General features: G+C 41.7%; 1 protein-coding gene across 2 annotated transcripts in view; it reads left to right on the forward strand.

The window, feature by feature from the left end:
- The window catches only part of LOC125464324 (acyl-CoA dehydrogenase family member 10-like), a 53,882-nt gene that overhangs the window by 6,018 nt on the left and 20,896 nt on the right, over positions 1 to 26,968 (forward strand). For both annotated transcript variants that reach the window (XM_048556630.2, XM_059654983.1), the window contains exons 4-12: positions 9,435 to 9,623; positions 12,497 to 12,655; positions 13,505 to 13,664; positions 15,660 to 15,801; positions 16,409 to 16,477; positions 18,829 to 19,010; positions 19,706 to 19,856; positions 20,254 to 20,399; positions 23,088 to 23,261. In XM_048556630.2, coding sequence (XP_048412587.1) covers positions 9,435 to 9,623; positions 12,497 to 12,655; positions 13,505 to 13,664; positions 15,660 to 15,801; positions 16,409 to 16,477; positions 18,829 to 19,010; positions 19,706 to 19,856; positions 20,254 to 20,399; positions 23,088 to 23,261 — 1,372 coding nt within the window. The remainder of the gene's footprint in view (positions 1 to 9,434; positions 9,624 to 12,496; positions 12,656 to 13,504; positions 13,665 to 15,659; positions 15,802 to 16,408; positions 16,478 to 18,828; positions 19,011 to 19,705; positions 19,857 to 20,253; positions 20,400 to 23,087; positions 23,262 to 26,968) is intronic.

Consider the following 26,968-nt stretch of genomic DNA (forward strand, 5'->3'; position numbering starts at 1 on the left):
ACCTTCAGTTCACCTGGGCCATCTCCAGCACATCCCTCACCTTCCTGGATCTCTCAGTCTCCATCTCAGGCAACCAGCTTGTAACTGATGTCCATTTCAAGCCCACCGACTCCCACAGCTACCTAGAATACACCTCCTCCCACCCACCCTCCTGCAAATATTCCATCCCCTATTCCCAATTCCTCTGCCTCCGCCGCATCTGCTCCCACGATAAGACATTCCACTCCCGCACGACCTAGATGTCCAAGTTCTTCAAGGACCGCAACTTTCCCCCCCACAGTGATCGAGAACGCCCTTGACCGCGTCTCCCGTATTTCCCGCAACACATCCCTCACACCCCGCCCCCGCCACAACCGCCCAAAGAGGATCCCCCTCATTCTCACACACCACCCTACCAACCTCCGGATACAACGCATCATCCTCCGACACTTCTGCCATCTACAATGCGACCCCACCACCCAAGACATTTTTCCATCCCCACCCCTGTCTGCTTTCCGGAGAGACCACTCTCTCCGTGACTCCCTTGTTCGTTCCACACTGCCCTCCAACCCCACCACACCCGGCACCTTCCCCTGCAACCGCAGGAAATGCTACACCTGCCCCCACACCTCCTCCCTCACCCCTATCCCAGGCCCCAAGATGACATTCCACATTAAGCAGAGGTTCACCTGCACATCTGCCAATGTGGTATACTGCATCCACTGTACTCGATGTGGCTTCCTCTACATTGGGGAAACCAAGCGGAGGCTTGGAGACCGCTTTGCAGAACACCTCCGCTCAGTTCGCAACAAACAACTGCACCTCCCAGTCGCAAACTATTTCCACTCCCCCTCCCATTCTCTAGATGACATGTCCATCATGGGCCTCCTGCAGTGCCACAATGATGCCACCCGAAGGTTGCAGGAACAGCAACTCATATTCCGCCTGGGTACCCTGCAGCCTAATGGTATCAATGTGGACTTCACCAGTTTCAAAATCTCCCCTTCCCCTACAGCATCCCTAAACCAGCCCAGTTCGTCCCCTCCCCCCACTGCACCACACAACCAGCCCAGCTCTCCCCCCCCCCCCATCCCAAAACCCCCCCGCATCCCAAAACCAGTCCAACCTGTCTCCGCCTCCCTACCCGGTTCTTCCTCTCACCCATCCCTTCCTCCCACCCCCAGCCACACCCCCATCTACCTACTAACCTCATCCCACCTCCTTGACCTGTCCGTCTTCCCTGGACTGACCTATCCCCTCCCTACCTCCCCACCTATACTCTCTCCACCTATCTTCTTTTCTCTCCATCTTCAGTCCGCCTCCCCCTCTCTCCCTATTTATTCCAGTTCCCTCTCCCCATCCCCCTCTCTGATGAAGGGTCTAGGCCCAAAACGTCAGCTTTTGTGCTCCTGAGATGCTGCTTGGCCTGCTGTGTTCATCCAGCCTCACATTTTATCATCTTGGGTTAATAAGTTGTATGGCCATCTACTTCAGTGCCATACAGAACGAAGCAATTACAAACAGCTTTCTCAATATGCTGCATTACTTGCTTGCAACACTACATTAGCTCCCAGTCAAAAAACATCTTGACTGTAAAATCCTCATCCTTATTTACAAATAATTCTGTTGCCTCACCACCTTCCTATCTCTGTAACTCATTCAGCTTCAGGCGGTCCAACATATCTGTGCTTTTCTAATTCTGGCCTTGTGAGCTCTAATTGCTCCACAATTAGTGATTGTGTCTTCTGTACCCTAGACCCTGAAGATCTGGAACTCCCTTATACACCTTTCTGCCTTTACTTCACTTTCTTCCTTTAAGACATACTGTAAAAATCTCCGAACTTGACCCAACTTTTTAGTGACCTTATATGTCTCAGCAGACATTTTTTAATGCTCATGTGAAACACTTTGGGAGATTTTATTATGTTAAAAGTGTTATGCAAATGTACATTATGCTGTAGTGAATGTGACAAGGTCCGCCTGGTGGACCTCATAGAATACGAGTTCCCTGATTGGGCTGTTAATCTGGTCCAACCAGGGAGCTCTGACTGACAGATATAAGCAGGAGTGTCAGAGATTCTGCTCACTCTGAGAGATGGTTCTGAGGGAGCTGGATCAGTGTCAAAGACTTTCCACTTGTAAATAAAGGTTGACTTGGTGACGGGATACCAGCCTCTGTGGTGTTATTTCACTGGCAACATGAAGAAAGCATACGCCTGTAGAAATTTACTTGCATCAATTGTCTTTGAGTTGGGCTAGGCATCTCTGGCATCACGCCATCAGTTGGAAGCTTGACTTACTTGATTCTGCTGCCGAAGACTAGGCCTAGTATGTGGAAAGAATGTATTATTTTTTTCTGAGCAAATGATATTGGGGCAAATGGAAGGCAACAAATCATTCTCCTGACAGCTTGTGGATCCGTGGCTTTTTTTGGTTGTTAGGAACCTAACTTTCCCTGAGGCACCAGGTACCAAAACCTTTCAAGAGTTAATGCATTTAATTAAGGAATATTATGACCCCAAGCCTCCCCTAATTCTGAGACACTATTGGTTTTATCTGGCAGTTCAAGAACCAGGGGAATATATGTCAGGATTTTTGACTAGCTTAAGATGACAGGCAGAGGCATGTGACTTTGGTTAACCCTTAATGAGATGCTCAGAGGCTGTTTGGTATGTGGGTATAAAGGTGTAATTATGCATAAGCACCTACAAGCTGAAGCTCATCTGGACTTCAAACAGGTATAACAATTGGCTACATCATTGGAAAAAGCAGTAAGTGGAGCATGTGAGTTGTAGGGTATTGCAATAGAAGTGGATACCCTTGACAGTCTGACTGAGCTTGGAAACTCCACTTGAGTGAAGACAGTTGCAGAGCCTCACTTAGGACACACCCTGAACTGAGGACTCTAGGTCAGCCCCACAGCAAAGCCCCAAAAAAAACTGAGCATCAGCCAAATGGTTAAAATTTTCTTTGGGATCTGGAGTGGCAAGTCATTGTAGTTGCTGTCGGTGTGTGGACTTGAGACAGCAAAAGAGTCCCAATAGACCCAAATAGAGTAAGAGAACTCATAGGCTGGTATCCAGGAGAGTGCACGCCCTGGAAGGTCCACATATATCTGGTTAGGAGCTGTTAAGTTGTTTAGCAACCAAATCAAATAAACATCTTGTTAAATGGCCATCTGGTTCTAATGGAGGTCAATACTGGAGCAACCATTTCTAAGATTGCAGAAGCAGTCTTTAACAAAATTCACTGTGGACTCTCCCTTAAGTCTGCACAAGACCTTAGCTACATTGAGAACATATACCGGGGAACTTTACAGATTAAGGGTACAACTTCGATTCCGGTCTTGTATGAGAAACAACCGATGGTAGTAAAAGGCTCAGGCGCCTGCTTCATGGGGCGAAATTGGTTGAGAAGGAATCATTTTGATTGGCTCAACATTTTTAGATTAGAAAATGGCTGCCTGAGTGAACTCCAGACGTTTTTCAGGAAGTTCCATGGACTAACCAAAGATCGAAGGCTGCATTGCATCTTGACCAGGAAGCAATTCAATGATTCTGCAAGGCCCACCCTGTGTCATTTGCCATTTGGGCAAAAGTGGAGACAGAAATTAAAAAGCTGGAAGGCAGAGGAATCATCAAACCAGTCCAGTTTTCTAAGGTGGGCGTATACTTCAGAAGGGAGAAATGTGTGTTCCAGACACCCCAAATGACCTACTTGGGCTATTGAGCCAACAAGACTGGGTTACATCTATTGGAAGATAAACTGAGGGTGAATAAAGGTGCTCCAGCTCCCACATCTGTACCAGAGCTTAGGTCTTTCCTTGGATTGGTGAATTATTACAGAAAGTTTGTAAAATAACATGGCCTGCATCCTACACCTTTGCATCAACTATTAAACAAAGGGTCAGCCTTGGAAATGATTGCTTAGCCAAGCCATATCTTTTAGGAAAGTGAATAAACAGCTATCATCCTTAGAATACCTAGAATTCCTACAGTGTAGAAACAGGCCATTCAGCCCAACATGTCCATACCAACTGTCTGAAGAGCATCCCACCCAGACTCACTCCCCTACCCTATTGCTGTAACCCTGCATTTCTCCATGGCAAACTCATTTAACCTGCATATTCCTGGCCGTTATGGGCAATTTATCATGGCTAATTCACCTAATCTGTACATTTTGGACTATGTGAGAAAACCCACACAGATGTGGGGAGAACGTAGAGACTGCATACAGACAGTTGCCCGAGGCTGGAAATGAACCCAGGTCCCTGGCACTATGAGGCAGCAGTGCTAACCATTGTGCTACCCCAGCTGGTATGCTATGATCCCAGGTGAGATCTGGTATTGACATGGAATGCCTCCCCCTATAGCATCAAGGTTGTATTAGCTTATAGGTGGCCCGATGGAGAGGAGTGTCCAATAGTGTATGCATCCAGGCTAATGCAGAGCGTAAATATGCCCAGATAGAGAGGGAAGATTTGGCAGTCATATTTGGAGTCAAAAAGTTCCACCAAAACCTTTTATAAATGTAAATTTGTAACTTACATTTAGAATACACCACAAACCCCTTTTAGATCTACCTAAAGAAGTCAAGGCAGTGCTGCCCATAGCTTAAGGCCGAATTCAGCAGTGGGCTCTAATACCAAGTACATATAATTACAAGTTGGAACACCATCCAGGAGGACAAGTAACAAATGCTATGCATTGAGTCTGCACCAACTGGAAGATACCGTAAATAGTTTTAAATTTTCTTGGCACACTTCTGATCTCAGCTGACAATATCAGACTTTGGATGCAAAAAAGATCTGGTCCTGGTAAAACTGAAACAGCTGGTGGTGATGGATGAAACCAAAGGGCCATCACAATCAGATAACATGGTGTGAAGCTGGATGAACACAGCAGGCCAAGTAGCATCAGGTGAGCAGGAAAGCTTAACATTTCGGGTCAGGACCATTCTTCAGAAAAGGTCCCGACCTGAAACGTCAGGCTTTTCTGCTTCTCTGATGCTGCTTGGCCTGCTGTGTTCATCCAGTTTCACACCGTGTTATCTCAGATTCTCCACCATCAGCAGTTCCTACTATCTCTGGCCGTCCGAATCAGGTCCTTTTTGGACCTGGAGAGAGGAGATCACTCTACAGGACAGCATATTATTCTGGGGAGCAAGAGTAATTGTCCTAAGCAAAGGTTGCTGCCAGATAATGGCTGAACTCCACCACAGTCATTCAGGGGTTTCTAAAATGAAAATGTTTGCATGAAGTTATGTCTGGTGTCCAGGATTGGATGCGGACGTAGCGCATTGGTGGGACAGTGCCCAGAGTGTCAGAAAATACTGTTAGCACTTCCCCTACATTTGCGGGATTGAGTGGGTAAACCCTGGACTTAGTTGCTTGTTGCCTTTGCAAGTCCTTTCATGGGCTCAATGTTCTTTGTCATTGTGCGTGCCCACTCAAAGTAGCTGGATATGGGTAGACTTATTTGAGAAACATGGGCACAACAAAGAAAAACTGTATGTGACTTTTGCAATACATGGACTCCTGGTCACAGGTAACGTTTCATCATTTGCCACTAGGGAATTTGAGTATTTCCTGAAGTCAAATGGAATTCAACATATAAGGACAGCTCCATACCACTCCATCATCCAATAATTTGGCAGAAAGAGCAGTCCAGACTTTGAAGGCAGGCTTAAAGAAAGGCTTATGTCCTCACTAGATACCAAACTATCCCATTTCCGACTTGTTTATAGGACCATCCTCCTGCAACTATGGGATAGCTGTAGCAAAGCCGCTAATGGATAGAAGACGCCACATGAGATTAAATATGATCTATCCAGACCTGGGAGTAAATGGTGAAATGGCATCAGGAACGCCAGTGCCGGACACCAGACTCCACTAAATGAGAGAGACAGTGTACGTCAGAGGATGAAGTTTGGCATAGGATCCATAAAAATGTCCCAACATGGCTAAGAGGCATGGGCGATGCCAGGCCAGGTCCAATGATGTGTAAAGTTCGGGTAGGTGCGATAGTCCTGGACAAGCACATAGACCATATGAAGCTGCAAATTCACAAACAGGATGGGAGCAAAACATATCCAGCTACTTGAAACAGCAGGAAAGGCTGTCAGAACCATTGGGTTCTCTCTCTCCATCAAGCATTGAAGATCCATTGGAATCTGAGATGGATATGGTGAATGTCGCTGTCTTGATGCCTTTGCCGCCTGAAGAGAAGGATGAATTTTTTCGAAAACACTCCAGGTGCAGGAAGCAAGCTACTATGCGTGACTCTGCGTTTTTGTAATTCTTCCCTTTCATTTTTGCATGCTAGAATTTGGGAAGGTTAATTACAGCTGTAATGCTGTTAAATGAAACCTCATGCTACGCAATAAATAGCAGAAAATTTAAGATTTTAAGGGAACCCAGTATCTAGCGATAGTAAGGGAGTCAGAACGTAGCTCTGCATATGTATGTGTGGAGATAATAGAAGAAGGACAATTAATAAATAAACAATGCGTAATATTTTATCCTGATCATTTTACTTCCAAGGAACATCGGTCTATTCTAAAGAGGGTACAAGGGCAAGCAGTAAATCTTTATTGGCATGAAGTGGGAGATCTCTGAACCAACACAGTGCTGGGCAGCACTGACATCCATATAATTGGCCTCACCGTGCCGGGGCTTAGGAAAGGAACCCCTATTAGCTGGAGTTTCCAGTGCTGGTGATTTTGTATGTATAGGTATTAGGTAACAACAGGATTCTGCAAGGAATTAATTCCTGTACACTTAAATAACCACATGATGTGGGTTCACAACTAATGATCAGCTGTTTGTCAAAAGCTACTCAATGTCATTGATTTTAGGAGGGACAGGCAAAAGATTGGGTGAGAAGTAAGTTTTTCAACCTGCATCTGTTATTTTTATTTGCTTACCTGGAGTGTGTGTGTGAAAACAAAGACAACTGTACAGATATTATCTTCCTGTATCCAGTGCAGAAATAGAACATTTGAAAGATGGATTGGACTGTGCCAAATGCCTCTGCTTGTAGAGGCTTCTGCTTGTAGAATTGTGGGACCTTCTGGCTGTTTGATATTATGATTTATTATTCTGGTAAATTGTTCTTTGCTTCCTTTGTTTATTCCTGGCCACCCACTTCCTGTTGCACCTTTCTTATTTTTCATTCACTGCCCTTTTTCTGTCTTCTGCTTTGTTAACAGGAATGTGGGTTTCACTGCAAGATGTCAGTGACTGGAGGATTTAACGTAGTTTACTTTGCTGCATTGTTTTCATTCATATTCAATGGTACAGATCATGTTTTAGAGTCATAGAAGTCTACAGCCCCAAAAAAAGGTTCCCTGGCCCATTTGGGTTGGTCAAAAAAAAAACACCTAACTATTCTATTATCAAGTTCTTACAGTATTGCTGTGTGTAACTCTTTATTTTTTTCCCCCGTCTGTGCCCATTATAGACATTTCTGCTCTCATTGCTGGTATGTAACCAGGCATTAGGAAATCTCAATAGCCTATGTTTTCTGTGGGCAACTCGATTGGACGGCTTTCACTTCAACACAAAGCTAAACAGCATGGTCTGTGTGTGAAACTTAGGATGTGAGGTATAATGAACACAAATCCTTAAGTTAGAGATAATGGGAACTGCAGATGCTGGAGAATCCAACATAACAAAAAGTGTGGGGCTGGATGAACACAGCAGGCCAAGCAGCATCTCAGGAGCACAAAAGCTGACGTTTCGGGCCTAGACCCTTCATCAGAAAAGGAGGATGGGGAGAGGATTCTGAAATAAATAGGGAGAGAGGGGGAGGCAGACTAAAGATGGATAGAGGAGAAGATAGGTGGAGAGGAGAGTATGGGTGGGGAGGTAGGGAGGGGATAGGTCAGTCCAGGGAGGACGGACAGGTCAAGAGGGCGGGATGAGGTTAGTAGGTAGGAAACGGAGGTGCGGCTTGAGGTGGGAGGAGGGTATAGGTGAGAGGAAGAACAAGTTAGGCAGGCAGGGACGAGCTGGGCTGGTTTTGGGATGCATTGGGGGGGAGGGGAGATTTTGCAGCTGGTGAAATCCACATTGATACCATTGGGCTGCAGGGTTCCCAAGCGGAATAGGAGTTGCTGTTCCTGCACCCTACGGGTGGCATCATTATGGCAATACAGGAGGCCCACGATGGACTTGTCGCCTAAAGAATGGGAGGGGGGAGTTGAAATGGTTCGCGAATGGGAGGTGCAGTTGTTTGTTGCGAACCGAGCGGAGGTGTTCTGCAAAGCAGTGCCCAAGCCTCCGCTTGGTTTCCCCAATGTAGAGAAAGCCACAACGGGTACAGTGGATACAGTATACCACATTGACAGATGTGGAAAGCTATCTTGGGGTCTGGGATGGGGGTGAGGGAGGTGGTGTGGGGGCAAGTGTAGCACTTCCTGCGGTTGCAGGGGAAAGTGCCAGTTGTGGTGGGGTTGGAGGGGAGTGTGGAGCGAACAAGGGAGTTGCGGAGAGAGTGGTCTCTCTGGAAGGCAGACAAGGGTGGGGTTGGAAAAAATATCTTTAGTGGTGGGGTCGGATTGTAGATGGCAGAAGTGTCGGAGGATGATGCATTGGGGACTGCTTTGCTCGGTTCGCAGTAAACAACTGCACCTCCCAGTCGTGAACCATTTGAACTCCCCCTGTCATTGCTTAGGCGACATGTCCATCATGGGCCTCCTGCAGTGCCATAATGATGTCACCCGTAGGTTACAGGAACAGGAACTCATATTCCGCTTGTGAACCCTGCAGCCCAATGGTATCAATGTGGACTTCACAAGCTTCAAAATCTCCCCTCCCCCCCAATGCATCCCAAAACCAGCCCAGCTCGTCCCCGCCTGCCTAACCTGTTCTTCCTCTCACCTATCCCATCCTTCCTTCCTGCTGTGTTCATTCAGCCCCACACTTTGTTATTCTTAAGTTAGAATTCGATATAGTTCTAAGCTCTTAAGGCTAAAGGGATCAAAGGGAATGGGGAGAAAGTGGGAACATGGCGCTGAGTTGAATGATCTGCCATGATCTTAATGAATGATGGATTGGGCTCAAAAATCTGAATGGCCTATTCCTACGCTTGTTTTCTGTCTCTCTGTTTAACTTACCATCAATGTACTGCACTTCAAAGTCTCAGTCCTATCTTTTTCTTCTGCAACTGTCTTTCTCTGCTTTTTTTTTCAAGACACTAGATTTTTTGGTCATGCACACTCTTTCCCTTTTAGTCCATATCTCCAAATTACTAGTAATCTCTCACCTTTTACCTGTTATTTCTGATTTCCCAGTCAGCCTCACTCAGACTGTTATTTATGTTCTTTATGCTCTCTTCCTGTTCTTCTTTCTCTTTCTCAACTTCCATGTGCTGTTTCTAGCTTTTGCTTATTTATCGCTCTTCCTCACCTTTCACATTTTCTCTCTCTCTTAACAGTTTTCCTTTTCTTTATAGAAACAGAACTCTAATATAATCAAACCCTATTTACAAGCAATGACAAGTCAGCTGAAATATCAGATTCCTGCGATGAGAGAAGCAATCCAATGTATCAGGGCGGAAGGATTGAAAACTGCTATACTGACCAATAACTTCTGGTTCAAAGACCAGAGTTTCTTGCCTGTGGAGAAAGTTGATTTTGATGTGGTGAGTACAACTGATCAAGCACTTCATTTTATATCCTTTTGTGCATATCTTGTGCGGTAAGTGTGTAAGGAAGAACTATGATTAGGTATGCTTGCTGGTGCAGGAGTGCTGAACATTAGACTGTTAGCACTTTATGCCACAGATAGAGAAAGACTCTACTTTGAGTTCTGTTATTTAGCATCTTTGTGAATGGATACGAGGGTGTGAGTGGTAACTAGGAAATTATTATGCTATACTTGCAGTTCCATTTACAAGGGTTGAAAATACCACATAAATAGGTATTTCTCTGTGAACATTACATTTTTGTTTAGGAGTTGGTCTTGACGGATATTCTAACCTGTGCTTCTGAAATACTGCACCTACCATAGATGGGAAATGCTGGTTAAGTAAGTATGTGGATGTCCACATGTATTTTTCAAAGCTTGTCAAGGAGCTTGGTGAGCATCAGAAACTTGTACCTTCATATTACTTGCCACATAATGTGATGGAGACTGTGGAACCAAGGATTAGGATGTAAAGCAGGAGAGCAATAGGGGAGGTGATTGAAAACCTGGTTAGAAGTTTAGGTATTACAGAGGCAGTTGGAGTGGAGAGAATGAGAGATATACAGCGTTTACAAAACATATTCCGAGCACAGAGACCTAATCGTTGGATGAGCAGGAGAGGAGCTGCCCAGTTTTTCTAGAGTTAGAAGTTGAAACCTGCTATCTTAAATAGATTAAACTGAAATTTGCAAGCTTAGAATTGAATAAAGCCATAAAGCATTTGAAAATGATTGTATTAAAACTTTAAACCAGGAAAGGGTGATGGATGGAGTTTGGGCTAATTTGCCGATGTGCAGAATCAGCTGGCAAGGATCATATCGGAATAATCAGGCCTTAAATTTCTGAAGATGTGTGAGACTAGCAAAGATGTTTCTACGTCTGTTATAAATGACTAAACATGGGCTGTAATGACCCCCGGCTGATACTCTTTTGTAATCATATTACGGTAATGAGTTGTGTGGTTGAAACAAGATATTTTTCTCAATTGTTTTATAAATAAGCGCATGTGTCACATGAATACAAAAAGTTACAAAAGATATTTTTGTAATGGGCAACAAAATATATGTATTATTGTATTGGAGTTAGGCTTATTGTCATGCCATCTTAGGTATAAATATACCTGGGCACAAAATATTAGGAACAAATTGGAAAAATAAAGAAAGCAATGTCCTCAGTGTTATAAACGGACTTTAAAATCTAACCAGTTTTCCCATTATTCCCTGCATTTTTAAAATTCGTTCAGGGAATGTGGACTTTGCTAGTTGAGCCAGCATTTATTGTCCATCCCTCCTTGCTCTTGAGAACTTGGTGGTGAGCAGCCATCTTGAACCACAGTAGTCCATTTGGAATAGTTACATGAATGTTGTTGTTTGGAAGAGAGTTCCAGGATTTTGACCCAGCAACAGTAAGGGAATGTTGATATATTTCCAGGTGGAGCTCAGTTTGCTTGGTTGGCTGAACCGCTGGTTTGTGATGCAGAGTGATGCCAATAGCACGGGTTCAGTTCTTGCACAGGCTGAGATTGCCATGATGGTTCCACCTTCTAAAGCTCGCCTCTCACCCGAGGCACAGTGATCCTCAGATTATACAATCATTTCTGTGTAATGAGAGAGCAGCACTGTAATCCTCTGGGACAATGTTGACTCTACTGTATTTACAAAGCAGGATGGTGAATGACTTGGAGAGGAACTTGCATCTGGTGATGTTCTCACTCGTGTGTTTCCTGAAGAGCTTTGGTGAATTTCTGTTGTGCATCTTGAAGGTGGTACACACTGCTGCTGCTAAATGGATGTAAAGGAAGTGAATCTGGGTGTGTTGCTAGTCAAGTGGACTTCCGCGAATATGTATGTAAGTCATTGAAGGTGACAGGACAGGTTGAGAGCATGGCCAATAAAACATACAGTCCTTAACAATACGGCATAGAACATTACAGCACAGTACAGGCCCTTCGGCCCTCGATGTTGTGCCGACCTGTCATACCGATCTGAAGCCCATTTAACCTACACTATTCCATGTATGTCCATATGCTTAGGCATAGAGTACAAGAGCAGGAAGGTTATGAACATTCTGTTCTGAAGAAGGGTCACTGGACCAGAAAACATTAATTCTGCTTTCTCTCCACAGATGCTGCCACAGCTGCTGAGTTTCCTCACAAGTTTCTGATTTCCAGCAGCTGCAGTTTCTTTTTGTTTCGAAGTTATGTTGAACTTGTACATGATACAAATTTGGCCTCAATTTGTGAGGGCATGAGCAAGCATGTTCCAGGGATGAGGAAGTTTTGTTATGAAAGTAGTTTGGAGCAACTGTTTTCCTTGGAGAAGAAAAGGCTATGAGATTTGATAGAAATTTTCAAAATAGTCAGGAGTCCCAACAAGTTGATGGAGAAAAATGGTGCCCAGTTATTTAAAAAGGTCAAAAACAAAATGGCACAGATTTAAAACAATTGGCAAAAGAAGCAAATGTAACACGAGGAAAAACTTTTTCAAGCAATGATTGTGAAGATTGGAATATATTGCCTGAGAATGTGGTAGAGGCACACTTAATTGAAGCGTTCCAAAATAAATCAAGCAGTTATCAGAAAAGGAAGAATGTTTGAGGCGGTTATAAGGAGGCTGTGAAGGAATGGCAATTAGTGATTTCTTTAGTTAGGGAGCTGGTGCAAAGACGTTAACAGACTAAATGGTCTTGTTTTGCGCTGTAACAATTCTATGAGTACAACAGCAAGAAGTAAATAAATTTTGAGGCCTAGATGTAGAAATTATACCACTGAAGATTAAAATGAAGGACTTTACCATCACTGTCTGCTTAGGTTTACTTCAACATTTGCAGATTATTGAATCATGCCGTGAAGGAATTAAAAAGCCAAATCCTGAGATCTACAAACTTTGTTTAGAACATCTGAAAGTCCACCCTACAGAATCAATTTATCTCGATGACTCTGGACAAAACCTGGAACCAGCAGCTCAGCTTGGGATGATTACAATTAAGGTAAAGCTGTTGTAGATAGTTGCCAACCACTAAAAAATAATTTGCATGGCCACACAGTGCATCATAATTGGAGAATGAGGTATATTCGTACTCTATACATAATTAATGTATAATTTTCATAAATAATTAATGTTCTATGGCTTTTTGTCCAAGACCAGCAGTGTTTTTTTCTCTGGGGTGTGGCCACACAGTCTCCCTCAGATCTCTGATACCTCGGCCATCTGACCATTCTTTTTGTATGAATCACATGTGATTCTCAACCGTCCTGATCGTAAATGCACACTTGCATATTTTATAGGTTACCACTTGGAAAGGGAGGTAATGGCCTCGTGATATTATTGCTGGACTGTTAATCCAGGGACCCAGCTAATGTTCTGGGGATCCAGGTTCAAATTCTTCCATTGCAGAAGGATTCAATAAAATTCTGGAATTGAGAGAAACGATTGTTGATAGTCTGAAAAAACCCAGGTTCAGTAATGCCCGTTAGGAAATGAAACTGCCATCCTTGCCTACATGAGAGTGCCAACCCACAGCAATGTGGTTGAATCTTAACTGCCCTCTGAGCAATTAGGAATGGGCAACAATGCCGGTCTTATTCCGTTAGTTAAAAAAAAAATCAAGAGTAAACATCATGTCTAGCTTTTCCCATTCAAGAATTAAGGGACTGAGGACAAGAGCATCTCTCACTAGAGACCTTTCTCATCTGAATAGTGCACTTGGGGTTCTTTTACTTGTGGAGACAATGAAGAGATTGTCGTTTCAGTCATGTGAAGGTTTAGTTTGTACTGCTACATGGAAACAGGGAATCATCAGCTGAAAGCAACGTGGCAAAGGTGTTTCATTTTCTAGGTTGGAGACACAAATACAGCCATTCAGAAGTTGGAGTCATTGCTGAGGTTCCCATTGCATGGTTATGTGTATGGTACGCAAGCTGTTCGTAAAGACACAGACATTCCTACAAACCGCCTGAAGGAGTACCTCCAGACCACGTTGGGGCTAAGTTCAGGAGGTAGGTGCTTCACTGTCCTGCATTATGCTATGACGCAAATCCTACAATAAAAGTACATGTACTTGTGAAGTGACTTCCTTACAGTGAGACACTGTTAGAACAGTTTCTGAATGATCCCACTACAGATGGCTAAATTACTTTGATACGTGATCAGAATGAAACCAGTGTCACACTGTATGAAATTATACGAACCAATGCATAGTGTGCTAAAGTACTAGAAGATCAAGCTGAATTGTAGGTCAAATTGAATAAATGTTTCCCTTTCTTGAATTTCAGTTATTGAACCAGAAGGAATTTGAGATCCAGTATAAATTTTGCAGCTCAGTACAGTTTGTGCAATAGTCAACATAGAGAGATAAGTTCTAGAAATATCATCACCTGGAATTTCTCTGGCTCAGTGGGGAAATGTAAAGTTAGTACTTTTATTTTCATAGTCCTACCATGTTGCGTATTGTATTGAGCTATGGTACTATTGCCCAGTTGCTTTAGCATCAAATTATTTTAACTCAAACAGGGAAATTTAATTTCACATTAGAAACTAAGGGTTGCTTTTTGCTAAAAGAATTATTGAAAAGCTTTAAGGTTCTTCTCATTTCTGAGAGTAGGTGTCTCAGATGTATTTAGAATGATCTGCTAGAACTCAAAGCATCTACCTGCTTGAGAAGGTCTATTGTTGGTTGTTTGCATATTTAATGTATTGTAACTTGATTTGTCTTGCTTACTTCTTTCAGGATAATCAAATTTACATCTGTAAGAGTTTGGCCAAAGAGAACCAGCAGCTTACCATACTTTAGAAAGTAAAGTAGCTAGCAGTCTGTCATGATACTTGTAAGCACATTATCTTTTTATGTTGGGAGCTAGTAGGAACTGCCAATAACTGGAGTCTGAGATAACAAGGTGTGGAGCTGGATGAACACAGCAGGCCAGGCAGCGTCAGAGGAGCAGGAAAGCCGACCTGCTGTGTTCATCCAGCTCCACATCTTGTTGTCTTTTTATATTTGTGCTTTCAAAAACTGTGGACTGAGATGAAAAAGAACTGTTTTAAAAACCATTTGTGAAAAAGTAACTGCAGTTTTGAAAGCAAGTAACTGATCCCTATCATTGGCATTGTAAACAACTGTTTGAAAAAGCAGTAATTGAAGTTCAGAGTGGAGACAATCTGGAACCAAAGGTGTGTATTGATGTAGCTCTTGTTGACAACAAGAAGCTGATTTGTCTCTAAACTAATGGCAATTAACAGTGAGAGATGTCTTTTGCTTACAAACAATTGTGCGATTGGTTTTTGGGTAGCTGAGCGACTTGGAGCTGGAAACAAGTTTGAGACACAGAGAAAGAAAGAAAATGTGTGCAGATCTTCACCCAGCCAAGTGCGTGCCTGTTGCCTGCAGTCAAAAACTCAGTTTAGTCCTGAAGTAAAACAATTACTTACCCTGCAGCAGTTGCTGTAAGCTGTGAATTTTGAATTGATAAATCCGAATGAATATACCACCTATACTACTTATAAACCAGTAGAAACCTCCAGGAAAGATAGCTGAATAAGGTGCCTGGCCAGATGAAGAAGGGTTACCTCAACATCAGACAGGGAAGCAAACACCATTGAACTGACATCCTTTTTTTTCTACTTCTATCAGTAATCTAGTTTCCCTGTTTATGTCTAGCACGTGCGTGCATGTGTGTGTGTGAGAAAGCGACGGAGAGGGGCAGTTTATAATGAGGTTAGAGTTAGTTAGTAGTTCATACCTGTTCATCTGTAGCTAAAGTGTAATTACTTGTAGTAAATAATTATTCTCGTTCAGTACAGAAATGTGGTTTGTAGTTTCTATCAACCTTGGTCTGACAATGAGGCACTTTAGGAAACGGTCATTCTTTTAAAGAAACTTTAACATTCAGTTTATTTCCAGGAATAGTGAGGCTTGATTTACAGTGCAGTACCTGAGTGGGTTGCAACACCATTGCATTGATGAAATTTGATTGTTATGCTATGTCTGGTTTCAGAGCCACTGACTCTCCGGGAGTTTAGTCATGGCCAATCCAACTTTACCTATCACATGTGGAGTGGTGATCAACAGCTGGTCCTAAGAAAGAAACCACCCGGAAAACTTCTGCAATCAGCACACGCCATGGAAAAAGAATACAGGTTTGTGCATAAAATGAAGGGAGTTGCTGCATCTTACAAAACCGATTCCTCTTCACTCAATCAGGTGCTTAGATTGTTCAGTTCTTAAGCTGCTCTCAGGTGCCACAAATTCCAGGGCCATGGGTCCACCAATTAATAAAAATAAAATTTTCAACTCATAGCTCCTTAATGCCTGGTACTGATAAGGAAGATTTCAAGTTTAATTCCCAACTATGCCAATTCAATTAGTTTCAACTATTTATCAATATGAGCTTCAGTGACCCTGGATCCAGGAGGGGACATTTAGGCAGGTTCCCAAATCTTGATTACCTGCTGCAAAAATGTGGTCATTGGACGAACTCCTGGTTAGTCATATTTGTGAAGCACCACACAATCAAAAATTTTGCCAGCATTAATATTTAACTTTCAGTATCGATTGTAATATATACCAGCGAAAAGTAGCTTTACAGAATGAGAAGAGAAAATTAGGAAAACAAAATTGGGCGAGCTGTAGAGTGGGTGTACAGTTAATTCTGTTCTGTTTTGAATGCTTGAAATTTTTTCAGTCACATTGTTGCCTACTATGTTTTGAGAGGCTAAGTTTCATTTTTATATTTGGTCCATTCAGGGTGATGAAAGCTCTTGGATCCATGGGAGTTCCTGTTCCCAAGACTCTTGCCATCTGTGAGGACCCCAGGTATGTAGCTGTGGTGTATAAACTATTTGTGTGTGTCAGTAATATAATGATAATCAACAAATGGAAAGGAAAAGAAGGGGACTATGAAGAAACTAGATGACTATGGAAGCTGGGTGATTTAGACTTCAAGGTGTTGTCGTTCACCTCTGGAACCTGATAAAGTCAAAGTGTCTACTTTTCTACATTGTGTGGCAATTAGATCTTTGAAATAACAAAATGCATTTATACTGCACCTTTATCATGAAAGTAATGAACCAAACAAAATGTTGCAAGTTGACGTAATACCCATGCAACATTCAGCACTAAATCGTAAATTTTACTGAGCTGCTGGAAAAAATAGCTGACGTGGTTCATGGGAACATTCAGTCTTTTGGTGCTGCTGAATCACATTTATGAGTCACAGTAAGGGAAGTTGTTTACCTTGGTTAGCATCTGAGATAGACATCGGAAGGAAATAAATATCCCCGCTGAGATGGAGAGAATAAATATAAAATAAAATTTGAAGGGTGTAATTTTTTTTTCTGTCAGCATTTTCTATGCAGGTGATGCCATTTGTTTTGATATGCTCCATTAATTGCAATGGTTCAATGGGCTTAGAGCCAGTCATAGATATCCAGAGGATGAAGGATAGAGCTGGAGTCATATATAGTTATAACAGGGGAGGCAATGGCCTAGTGGTATTATCGCTGGACTGTTAATCCAGAGATCCAAATAATGTTCTAGGGACCTGCTTCAAATCCCACCATGGCAGATGGTGGAATTTGAGTTCAATAAATATCTGGAATTAAGAATCTAATGATGATTGTGAATCCATTGCCAGTTGTTAGAGGGAAAAACCCAGCTGGTTCACTAATGTCCTTTAGGGAAGGAAACTGCCATCCTTACCTGGTCTGGCCTACATGTGACTCCAGATCCACAGCAATCTGGTTGATTCTTAACTGCCCTCTTGGTAATTAAGGATGGGAAATAAATGCTGCCTGGCCAGTGACATCTTCATCCCGGGAATGAATAAAGAAAAGAAGGATCTCCTAAAGAATGGGTCATGATCACCAATGGGTTTGCAAGCCGATCTCTGGGGTTACAGTCTCAAAAGCAGCAATAGCTGCCATGTAGTTCCCCCCGAGTGCTAAGAAATGCCAAGGCCCTTTTAAGTCCGTGCAAGTTTTTAATGGAGTGGAACCTAACTGGCTGATCTTTGACACCTGATTCTTGATCTCAAAAATCCAGTGAAAAGGTAGATTCTTCTTCTGCTCCCAATTCATATGCTTAGACTGTAAGGCCATTAGAAGTAGGAACAGGAGTGGGCGTTCAGTCCATCAAACTTGCTGTACCATTCATTAGCATCATGGCTGGTCTGACATTTCTCATATCCAGTTTCCTGTCCTTTCTCCTTAAACCTTCATTCTTCCACTGATGAAGATTCTGTGTATCTCAGCCTTAAATATACAGAAGAATTCTGCCCCACCGCTCTCCATGGCAATGAGTTTCAAAGATACTCAAACCTCTGAGAGGAGAAAAGCCTTCTCTTTTCAGTCTTAAATTGGTGCTCTTGAATTCCAAAACAGCGCCTACTGAAGCAACACCTTCCCATGAGGGGAATGATCTTCTCAGTAGTTAGCCTGTCAAGCTGTGAAGAGTCCTATGTGTTTCAGTGAGATCACCTCGCATTCTTTTAAATTTGTATAACCTTTGCTCATAAGACAATCTTGCATATCATGGATTATCCTAACCTGAACTGCCTCCAATCTTTTCTTTAAAAAATGAGGACTAACACTGCTCACGGTATTTCAGATGCAGTCTCACTAGCATCTTATACAGCTGCAGCAAGACTTCCCCACTCTAGACCACTTGAAATAAGGGCCAATATTCCACTAGCCTTCTGAGTACCTGCTTCACCTGTGTGCTAGCTTTCTATGCTTCATTCACACCTGGCTCCAAGTCTCTTGTTGCAGCTTTCTGCAGTTTTCTATATTTAAGTAAAACTTTGTTCTCCCTTCCAAAAATGAACAACTTCACATTTTCTCAATTATAGTCCATTTGTCAACTTTTTTCCCTCTTAACTTACCAATATCTCTCTGTATCTGTTTTGTGTTCCTTTTGCAACTTGCCTTTCTGTCTATTTTTGTGTTATATGCAAATTTGGCTTGGTAAATTGGCTTCTTTCCTTGAAGTAATTTTGTATGAACAGTGTCCTCTTTTGGATGAGAGATCAAAAAATTCAACAGCATTTTTTAAAGCAATAACTTATTCAAATATAATACTATTCTGGGATCACATATCAAAATATAAGTATGCAGTATCTTAACTATACTAACAGATGGTATTCATAGTAATTTTCCCTTTTCTTCCAGTGTTCTTGGGACTTCCTTCTACCTGATGGAATACTGCCCAGGGAGAATATTTAAGGATCCAACATTACCAGGACAACCTGCTTGCCAGCGAACAGAAATTTACAGTGCCATGAACCATGCTCTCTGCCAGATTCATCAGGTTGACATCCATGCTGCTGGATTAGATGATTATGGAAAAAGTGGTAAAGACTACCTACAGATTTGAATCAGTTAAAACTTTGCATGCATTTGTTCTTATATACAGTCCTGAGTTTTGAATTTGGTTAGATTTCATTTTTTACTTATTCCTTTGCATCAATTATATTTATAGTGTGGGATAATTCATAACTCTCTTTTTAGCTTTTGCCCTACCTATTCTCCTTAGCAATTTTATCATGCCAAGTGTGAACCAGGATCTTTCTTGCTGATAAATCAGAGACATAACCTCTCATCTTATCCTGTTTGCCAGAGGACCAGATCATTTTGTGACTACTGCTGCCTCAATGTTGGCATGACTCGTTATCATTCTGATTAGATTGTGCATTAAACTGGCTTATTTTGTTTCCTTCTAGCCAATAGCACCAAAGCAAATTGTAAAAGTCCAAAAGGTGTAATTGGCTAATTCAGCCCAGACCAAGAATAAACCCCAGGAAGCCTCCGATCTGATAGCCTCTGTAACACAGTGAGCAGTGTGTACATTCAAAAAGCCATTGTAGGAAATCTGGTGTATAAACAATGTGATATAGCTAAGAAAATTGTGGAAGTTCAAATCTGCACAAGTCCACAATGGAATTGTTTGCTTAATCCCTTGCTTCTTCCAAGAGTTTGATCAGCTGCTTTCCATTTTCTTGCAGCTTTCCTGGTATTATACTTAGCTGATAATAATATTTATGCTTAGGCAACTACATTCAGCGCCAAGTTCATACGTGGACTAAACAGTACCGAGCAAGTGAGACTCATAACATTCAGGCAATGGAACAGCTCATAAAATGGCTTCCAGAAAACCTCCCAACTCAAGAAAAGACCACAATTGTGCATGGGGACTTCAGGTATATAATGTAACTACTTAAATGCTTAGTAATAGTTTCAACAGACAAAGTTTGGGCCGATTTGAGAATAACTTTTTAAGGTTAAGATTTAAATTTTATTGGGTTGTAAAGATCGGATTTAGACTGTGGGCCACAGTGCATCAATACAAACCTTGCACCATTGTTCCAGTAAACCATTCTCCACACTTGAGTCCAATTTGTAGTGAGCATTATGCATCACTTTTATAAATCAAAATTCATTTAACACATATTTTTTCCTCTCTCTCTTCTGCTTCCCATTTTCTCCTCCTTTCTCTCTTTTCCTCTCTCTCTCTCTCTCTCTCTCTCTCCATTCGCAATTCCAACTTCCTGTTGCCTACCTGACTTCTGTACTTTACCTATCTCCTCAAAAATTTAGATTGGACAATCTGATTTTTCATCCTGAGAAGCCTGAGGTGCTGGCGATTTTGGACTGGGAACTGTCCACCTTGGGCGATCCCATTTGTGATGTGGCATGTAGTTGTTTGGCACACTATCTTCCTCCGGATTTCCCCATCTTGAAAGGTAATGTGAGTAATGCTGCTTACGTACGCTTGAGCCTTGGTGGTTCTTTCAAATAAACTGTTTACATTTATATTGCGCCTCTCCCAGGGTGTAGTTATTTGTTTCATGGGAAACCAAAGCAACCAATTTGCACAAAGCAAAGTTTACAAATAACAATGAGACATGTCATGAGTTGATTTTTGGACAAGAGCAAAATACTTGCACTGATACTGGAAATCTGACCTAAAAGCAAATAATGCTGAACTTGTGTAACCAACTGTGGAAAGAGAAACAGATAATATTTCAAGTCAGGGAGTCATACAGCGTGGGAAACAAAAGTCTTTTTGATATTTTCAATATCTGAAGTAGTTTTGATTCTGTGTGGGTCTAAATGAGGTATGAATGACAGGATCCTGAATAGCTAACGTGCAAAAATAACTACATGAAATAAGAGAAGGAAGCACAGAATTGAAGTGCTAGTCTGGGTTAGATGCTTAATGTAAAAAGTAGGAGCAGGATGAAGTCACTTGGACCCGTAAGCCTGCCCTGCTATTCAAAAAGATGTGGCTGATCTGCCTGAGGCCCTCTCTTTTGTGCCCAGTCATCAAAGCCTCGACTCCCTGGTATTTCAAAAATCCGTCTACTTCCTCTTTTGATACTTTCAGTGATAAATCTTTGAAATAAAACTTGAAACATGACCTTCTGTCATTTTTTTTCAGTTTTCTGATTTTAAAAACACTTTATTTCTTCTTAGGATTTGATTGTTAAATGCAGTGTCCAATGTTCTCTGTAAGCTGCATGGCTACAAAAGTCACTGCTGCAGATGGGACTTGAAAGCCCATGCAGCCGTGAAGAAAATCAGAGGGATCCCTGGCCACAAACATGAAGAATATTTTGAAATTTGACTCACTCCAGTATCTGGTATCAGCTAGAGATTTTTGCTGAATGTCTGGAGTTGGTTCAGCTTGGTGACCTCCTCTTCTACATTCAGCAGGAACCATGCATGTCTATAGGGCTGGCCACCATGAATACAGGATGTCAAGTGACATGGTCAAGCTAACTGATCAATTTTTACAAATGTTGGATGAAACCAGAGGCTTTTCTGAGCATTGTTGTACTTTAATGTTGGACATACAATTCTTCCAATGCGTGCCTAAGAATTCTTTGAAAACATCTGGTATTGAAAGTCATTTGATTTCCAATCTTGGCAGATTTTCAAGTCCCAGGTTTCATGTTTTTTTTGCTGAAATATCTTCCTGTCTCCTTTTAAGATCACAAGTGTGGTCACTGATTCATGCTTCCTTCAAAAACTTTTTGCATCCTGCTATCTCTTCTCCTACTTTTATTGCCACCTCCATTGCTCTCACCAGTTTCCAATGACACCTGAAGAAAGTGAAAGGTAGGGCCACAAATAATTACCTCTGTGGTTAGAAGCCATTTCTGACTTTTCAGTTGAAGAGTAAGTCATGTGGATTAATCTGAACTATTCTGTCGTAAAACCGTCTGCTGACACTGATTACCATGAGATAAATATCACCTGCCAGTGCTCGTGTAACTGTACATAGGAACAGAAGCAGGCTGTGTGTCTGTTCCACCATTTAATGAGATCATGGCTGATCCTTGGCCTGACCCCACATAGCTGCCTTTGACCCATATCCCTTAATATATTTGCTTAACAAAAATGTACCTATTCCAGATTTAAAACTATCAACTGATCTAGAATCAACTGGCATTTGTGGAACAGAGTTCCAAACCCTTTGTATGTATTGTTTTCTAACAACTCTCCTAAATGCTTTGGCCCTAATTCTCAGAGAATGCCCCCTAGTTCTAGAATCTCTAACCAGTGCTAATTGTTTATCCTTATCTATGCTGACTTTCCTTTTAATATCTTGAAGGCTTTGATCAGATCACCATTTAACCTTCTAAATTCTGAAGAAGACAGACCTAATTTGTCTACCCTGTCCTCAAAACTGAATCCTTGAAGTCCAGGCATCATTCCTGTAAATCTATGTTGTATTCCTTCCAAGGCCAATATAACCTTCCTAAGGTGTGGTGCCCAGATCTGGTTCACTGCTCCAGGTGGGGTTTAACCACTGTGCCCAGTTGAATTAAATTAGATCCATTAAATAGAAGCAAACAGAAAAATAATGTGGAAATTTTTTTTAATCACCTGAAGTGTGGAATTTCTATGCTTTTGGGTGGAGCATTTACTACTTCTTTTTAAGCCAAGTTATTCCCATGGAAGCACAACAGAGAGATTAAACCTTAGCTTTCAATTCAAACATCAATTTCTGCTGCTCAAATGTGATACGCCAGTATAATGTCCTGTAAAATAATATTTTAAAACTGCTGCAGAAAGAAATACCCATATCAGTGACAGAAAATATTTGATCGTTGACATTTCTAGTGGTTGTAAAAGTTAGCAATAAATGTACTGTTAGAAAGTGTTGCCAATATTGAAACAACAACACACACTACTTACTAGTTCTTCTTCTGGTCTAATCTTTGTGAAAACTACTTGCCATTCATAAATTCTTCAAATTAGCCGTGTGGGGGTGTCGTCCAGCACTGGCAGTGAGCGGAATGTTTTGCTGAATGTTGAGCTTAGAATTCATAAGTAGCTTGCTCAGCTTCTTGCATAACAACTAACTGATGATTTTATAATCAATTGCAATGTCAATTTATACATGTCTGTTCCTTCTACCATAGGTTTGAATAATTGTGATTTGACAGAGCTCGGAATCCCTTCTGATCTGGAATACCTTACTCTGTACTGTGATAACATGGGTATGAATCCTGTCGAAAATTGGAATTTCTATATGGCTTTTACCTTTTTCCGAGTTGCAGCCATACTCCAAGGAATCTACAAGAGGTCACTTCAAGGTGAGATTCTTCCAAGTGTTTTCCGTTAGTGGCAGGATTTTAGACATATACATGGAAGGATTGGACTATTGAACTTGTCCTGCATGGCTTTGGAAGAATCACACATCATACAATGACTAAATGAGTTGATGGCTGTGCTGAGCTGGCACAAAAGAAGAGCTGAGTCCTGTGACAGATCAGCCATAATCTTGTTGAATAGGCAACAGGTTTGAGGGGCCAAATGATCTACTCCTGCTCCTACTTTTATATTCTTATGAAGCATCACCTCAAAAGATAAAGACACTACATACATGTCAAACTAAGCTATACAAATCAGTACCGAGCCACATTAACCAGGTTATCTGCCTCCAGCTATTACACCATATTTGACTTCAGCAGCCAGCAATGGGAAAGAACAGCAAGGATTCTCCTACTCCTGCGCACTATCTAAGAACACTTGCTAGAAATTGCATGTACTTAGGAAAAAGACATACTGGTCCCCCAAGTCTTTCCCATTCAGCTAAATTGTGACTGTAGCGTTAGGATTGTAAGAGTTCATGCCTGGGACTATGTGCTAATGAGTATGACAGAAAACATATGGTTGAGGGACTTGGAAGAAGATGACAGCATTTATGGACACCACCACAAGGTCAAGCAACAAACATTCATATGTAGAAATGTAGTTTGAATGATTTAGTTTCTGTGTTAGTGCTCCTAGAACTCAAGATGACACAAGTAAAATTTGTGAGATTGGCTATTTTGGTAGTGAAATAAGCAAGATGTTCCAACCGGGAGGAATTGCATGTTTGTGTGTGTTCTTTGCTGTTACACTTCTGTTGTGAGTGCATCTACATGTGCACTGACGGACCACATCAGCCATTTTTAATAAAGACAGAAAGAACTGTAGATGCTGTAAATCAGGAACAAAAACAGAAATTGCCGGAAGAGCTCAGCTGGTTTGGCAGCATCTGTGAAGAAAAATCAGAGTCAGCGTTTCGGATCAGGTGACCCTTCCTCAGAACAGTCACCGGACCTGAAAGGTTAACTCTGATTTTTTTTTTTCTTCACAGATGCTGCCAGACCGGCTGAGCTTTTCCAGCAACTTCTGTTTTTGTTCCAACCATTTTTAATGTTGGTGCCCTACCTCCTGAACTGGGAACACACTTTGGGAAAAGAATGATCATGGTGCGTGCAGTGTAGTACACATTAATGATGTCATTGATAAAGTAAAAGACTAGCTGTTGTTTGAACACACCAACAGTCATCTCTCCAAAGCTAAACTGAGTGGCAGCTGTGATGGACTCCAAAGTACTAGAAAGACAACTTTAAAGAAGATTAACAGTCAGACCTGAAAAAGCAATGTCAAACTGCAGAGCTCGCAGACAATCAAAGAACCCCACCGTTCCTCCAGGGATGAAGTGGAGACAGAGAGAATCTGAGAATCAGCTTGGAAAGGCATTCAAGGCTGTGTGTCAGAGAAATGCAGTGGCTTATGAAGAAAATGCCTCTATCTGCCAATCTCAGGTTTTGCATCAAAGAAACAAGCAAAGATCATAGATCAGGTGAGCAACCCTACCCAGAACTAGGAAAAAACAGATCCCTAGCAAGGGTAATTTATAATAAGAACCATGTAGTCCTGATCTGAGGTTGCTCCATCACACGCGGTGACAGCAAGGTAGCACAGAAAATCAAAACCAAAAAATGCCTGTAAATATTCACCACTCTGCAAGAAGGGAATAAGAAATTATTGAAATAACTTAATTGATTTGCTTTTTCAGGAGTTCTGTAAAGTTTAAGAAATTAATGTCTAGTTGAGCTGATTGATTCTTCAGGATAACTGTGCAGTGGGAGTTGGTATAAGGCTGAGCAATGTGGGAAAACTTCCAATACTGGAAGAGAAATGTAAAACTTCAGTAATCTACACAAAACATCTGAAAAACAATGGATTTTTAAAAAAAATTATTCATGTGATTTGGGCATCTCTGGCTTGACTAGTATTTATTACCCATCCCTAATTGCTCTTGAGAAGGTAGTGGTGATCTGCCTTCTTGAACTGCTACAGTGCATGGGATATAGAAACACCCACGGTGTTGTTGGGAAAGGAGTTCTAAGATTTGATGCAGTGACAGTGAAAGAACGATGATATAATTCCCAGTGAAAGTTGTGTTTAGCTTGCAGGTGGTGATGTTCCTATGCATCAGCTGCGTTTGTCCTTCTAGGCGGTAGAGTTTGCAGATTTGGAAGGTGGTGTAGAAGGAGCCAAGGCAAGTTTACACTACCTGAAAGGCTTAGTCACATGGAAAGCAGCCAAATCAAACTCAGACTGGACACTTTGGAGCAAAAGATTTTTGTGATACAGAATTACTTTGGGATTGGCCAGTGAGTCCATCTATAGGAACAATAGCTGACAATGTTTTCGCAAGACAAAGCATCAATGACACGTCAGATACATTTGAAGTCTTAAAAGCTCTTGACAATAATTTCAGCTAAAAGACCAGTAAGGTTCTGGAAAGGGCCAAACTCAAAAAGGGCCCAGAATCCAGGTGTATCAGTGAACGGTTTCGTTAATGGCATTATAGGCTGGTTAATGGACAAAGGTGTGGAGACCTAAAAGCAGAATTAATGAGACCTCATTGTAGTCAGTAATGTTGATCAATCCCGATCAAATTTATAGCAATCTAAGGAAACTCTCTTAGAAAAAATACTGGTGACACAAACAGATCCATAGCAGAACACAGCTATGCTGAGAGGTGAAGAAACGTCAGATAACCTCCAATGACCATATAGTTTCTTAAGCACAGGACTGTAAATGAAGCATCAGAAAAGAAGCTACCATTAGGACGGAAAGTGGCTGGATGCCATAAAATCCTGCCAGTGGAGCCAAAAAAACCCAGAGGCATGGTGTCCTGCAATCGTAGAATGCTTTCTCTAATTAGCCAACTTCAGAAGATGTGTTGAAGTAAAATTGCTCTACCTTCATAGCTCCATAGAAAATTTCTTCACACGTAAAAGACAATACATGAAGTCGAAGAATCTCTGCCAGATGAGGAACAAAACTATTTCCTTGGTGAGCTCAGTGACTCCAGTCATACATTCTGAAATGCAGGTATTTCAAGGAACACAATACCAACATTAAGCTGGATGCTAAAGCAAGCGTAACTGTTTTATTGGACAACAAACCGTAGTTATCAATGCACTCCCTGCAGCCGATAAAAACTCGGTTATACAATCCAGGAGGGATCAAGTTAAAAGTCATGAGAAAAGTACAGGCAACATTTCATTATGAGGAAAAGTATGTGTTACAAATGATGTATGATATGCAGAATCGTGAATCTTCTCATTTAAGTGAAAAATCTTGAATAGATATTAACCTTATCAGGAAAGTGGACAAAGTTAATCAGCATGCATTCAAAGAGGATTTTCTGAAATTATTTACTGGCCTGAGAAGACCAAAGGCCATAAATAACTTTAGTTCATAAAAAGATGCTAAATCCGAATGTCTTTTATCACTAGGAAGAAGATACACTAACTAATGAAACAAGTCCAGCGCAGCTGGAGGAGGTGACCATGGTGGGAATTATTGCATTGTTTCAAGCTTATCTTTTGCACTGATGTGCTGGGCCTCCTTATAATTGAGGCTAGGGACCTTTGTAGAACCTTGTTTATTGCCGACCGCTATTTACAACTGGATGAGGCAAGCGTGCAGAGCTTAGGTCTGATCCATTGAT

Source organism: Stegostoma tigrinum, chromosome 26 (genome assembly GCF_030684315.1).
Source record: "Stegostoma tigrinum isolate sSteTig4 chromosome 26, sSteTig4.hap1, whole genome shotgun sequence".
NCBI lineage: Eukaryota > Metazoa > Chordata > Chondrichthyes > Orectolobiformes > Stegostomatidae > Stegostoma > Stegostoma tigrinum.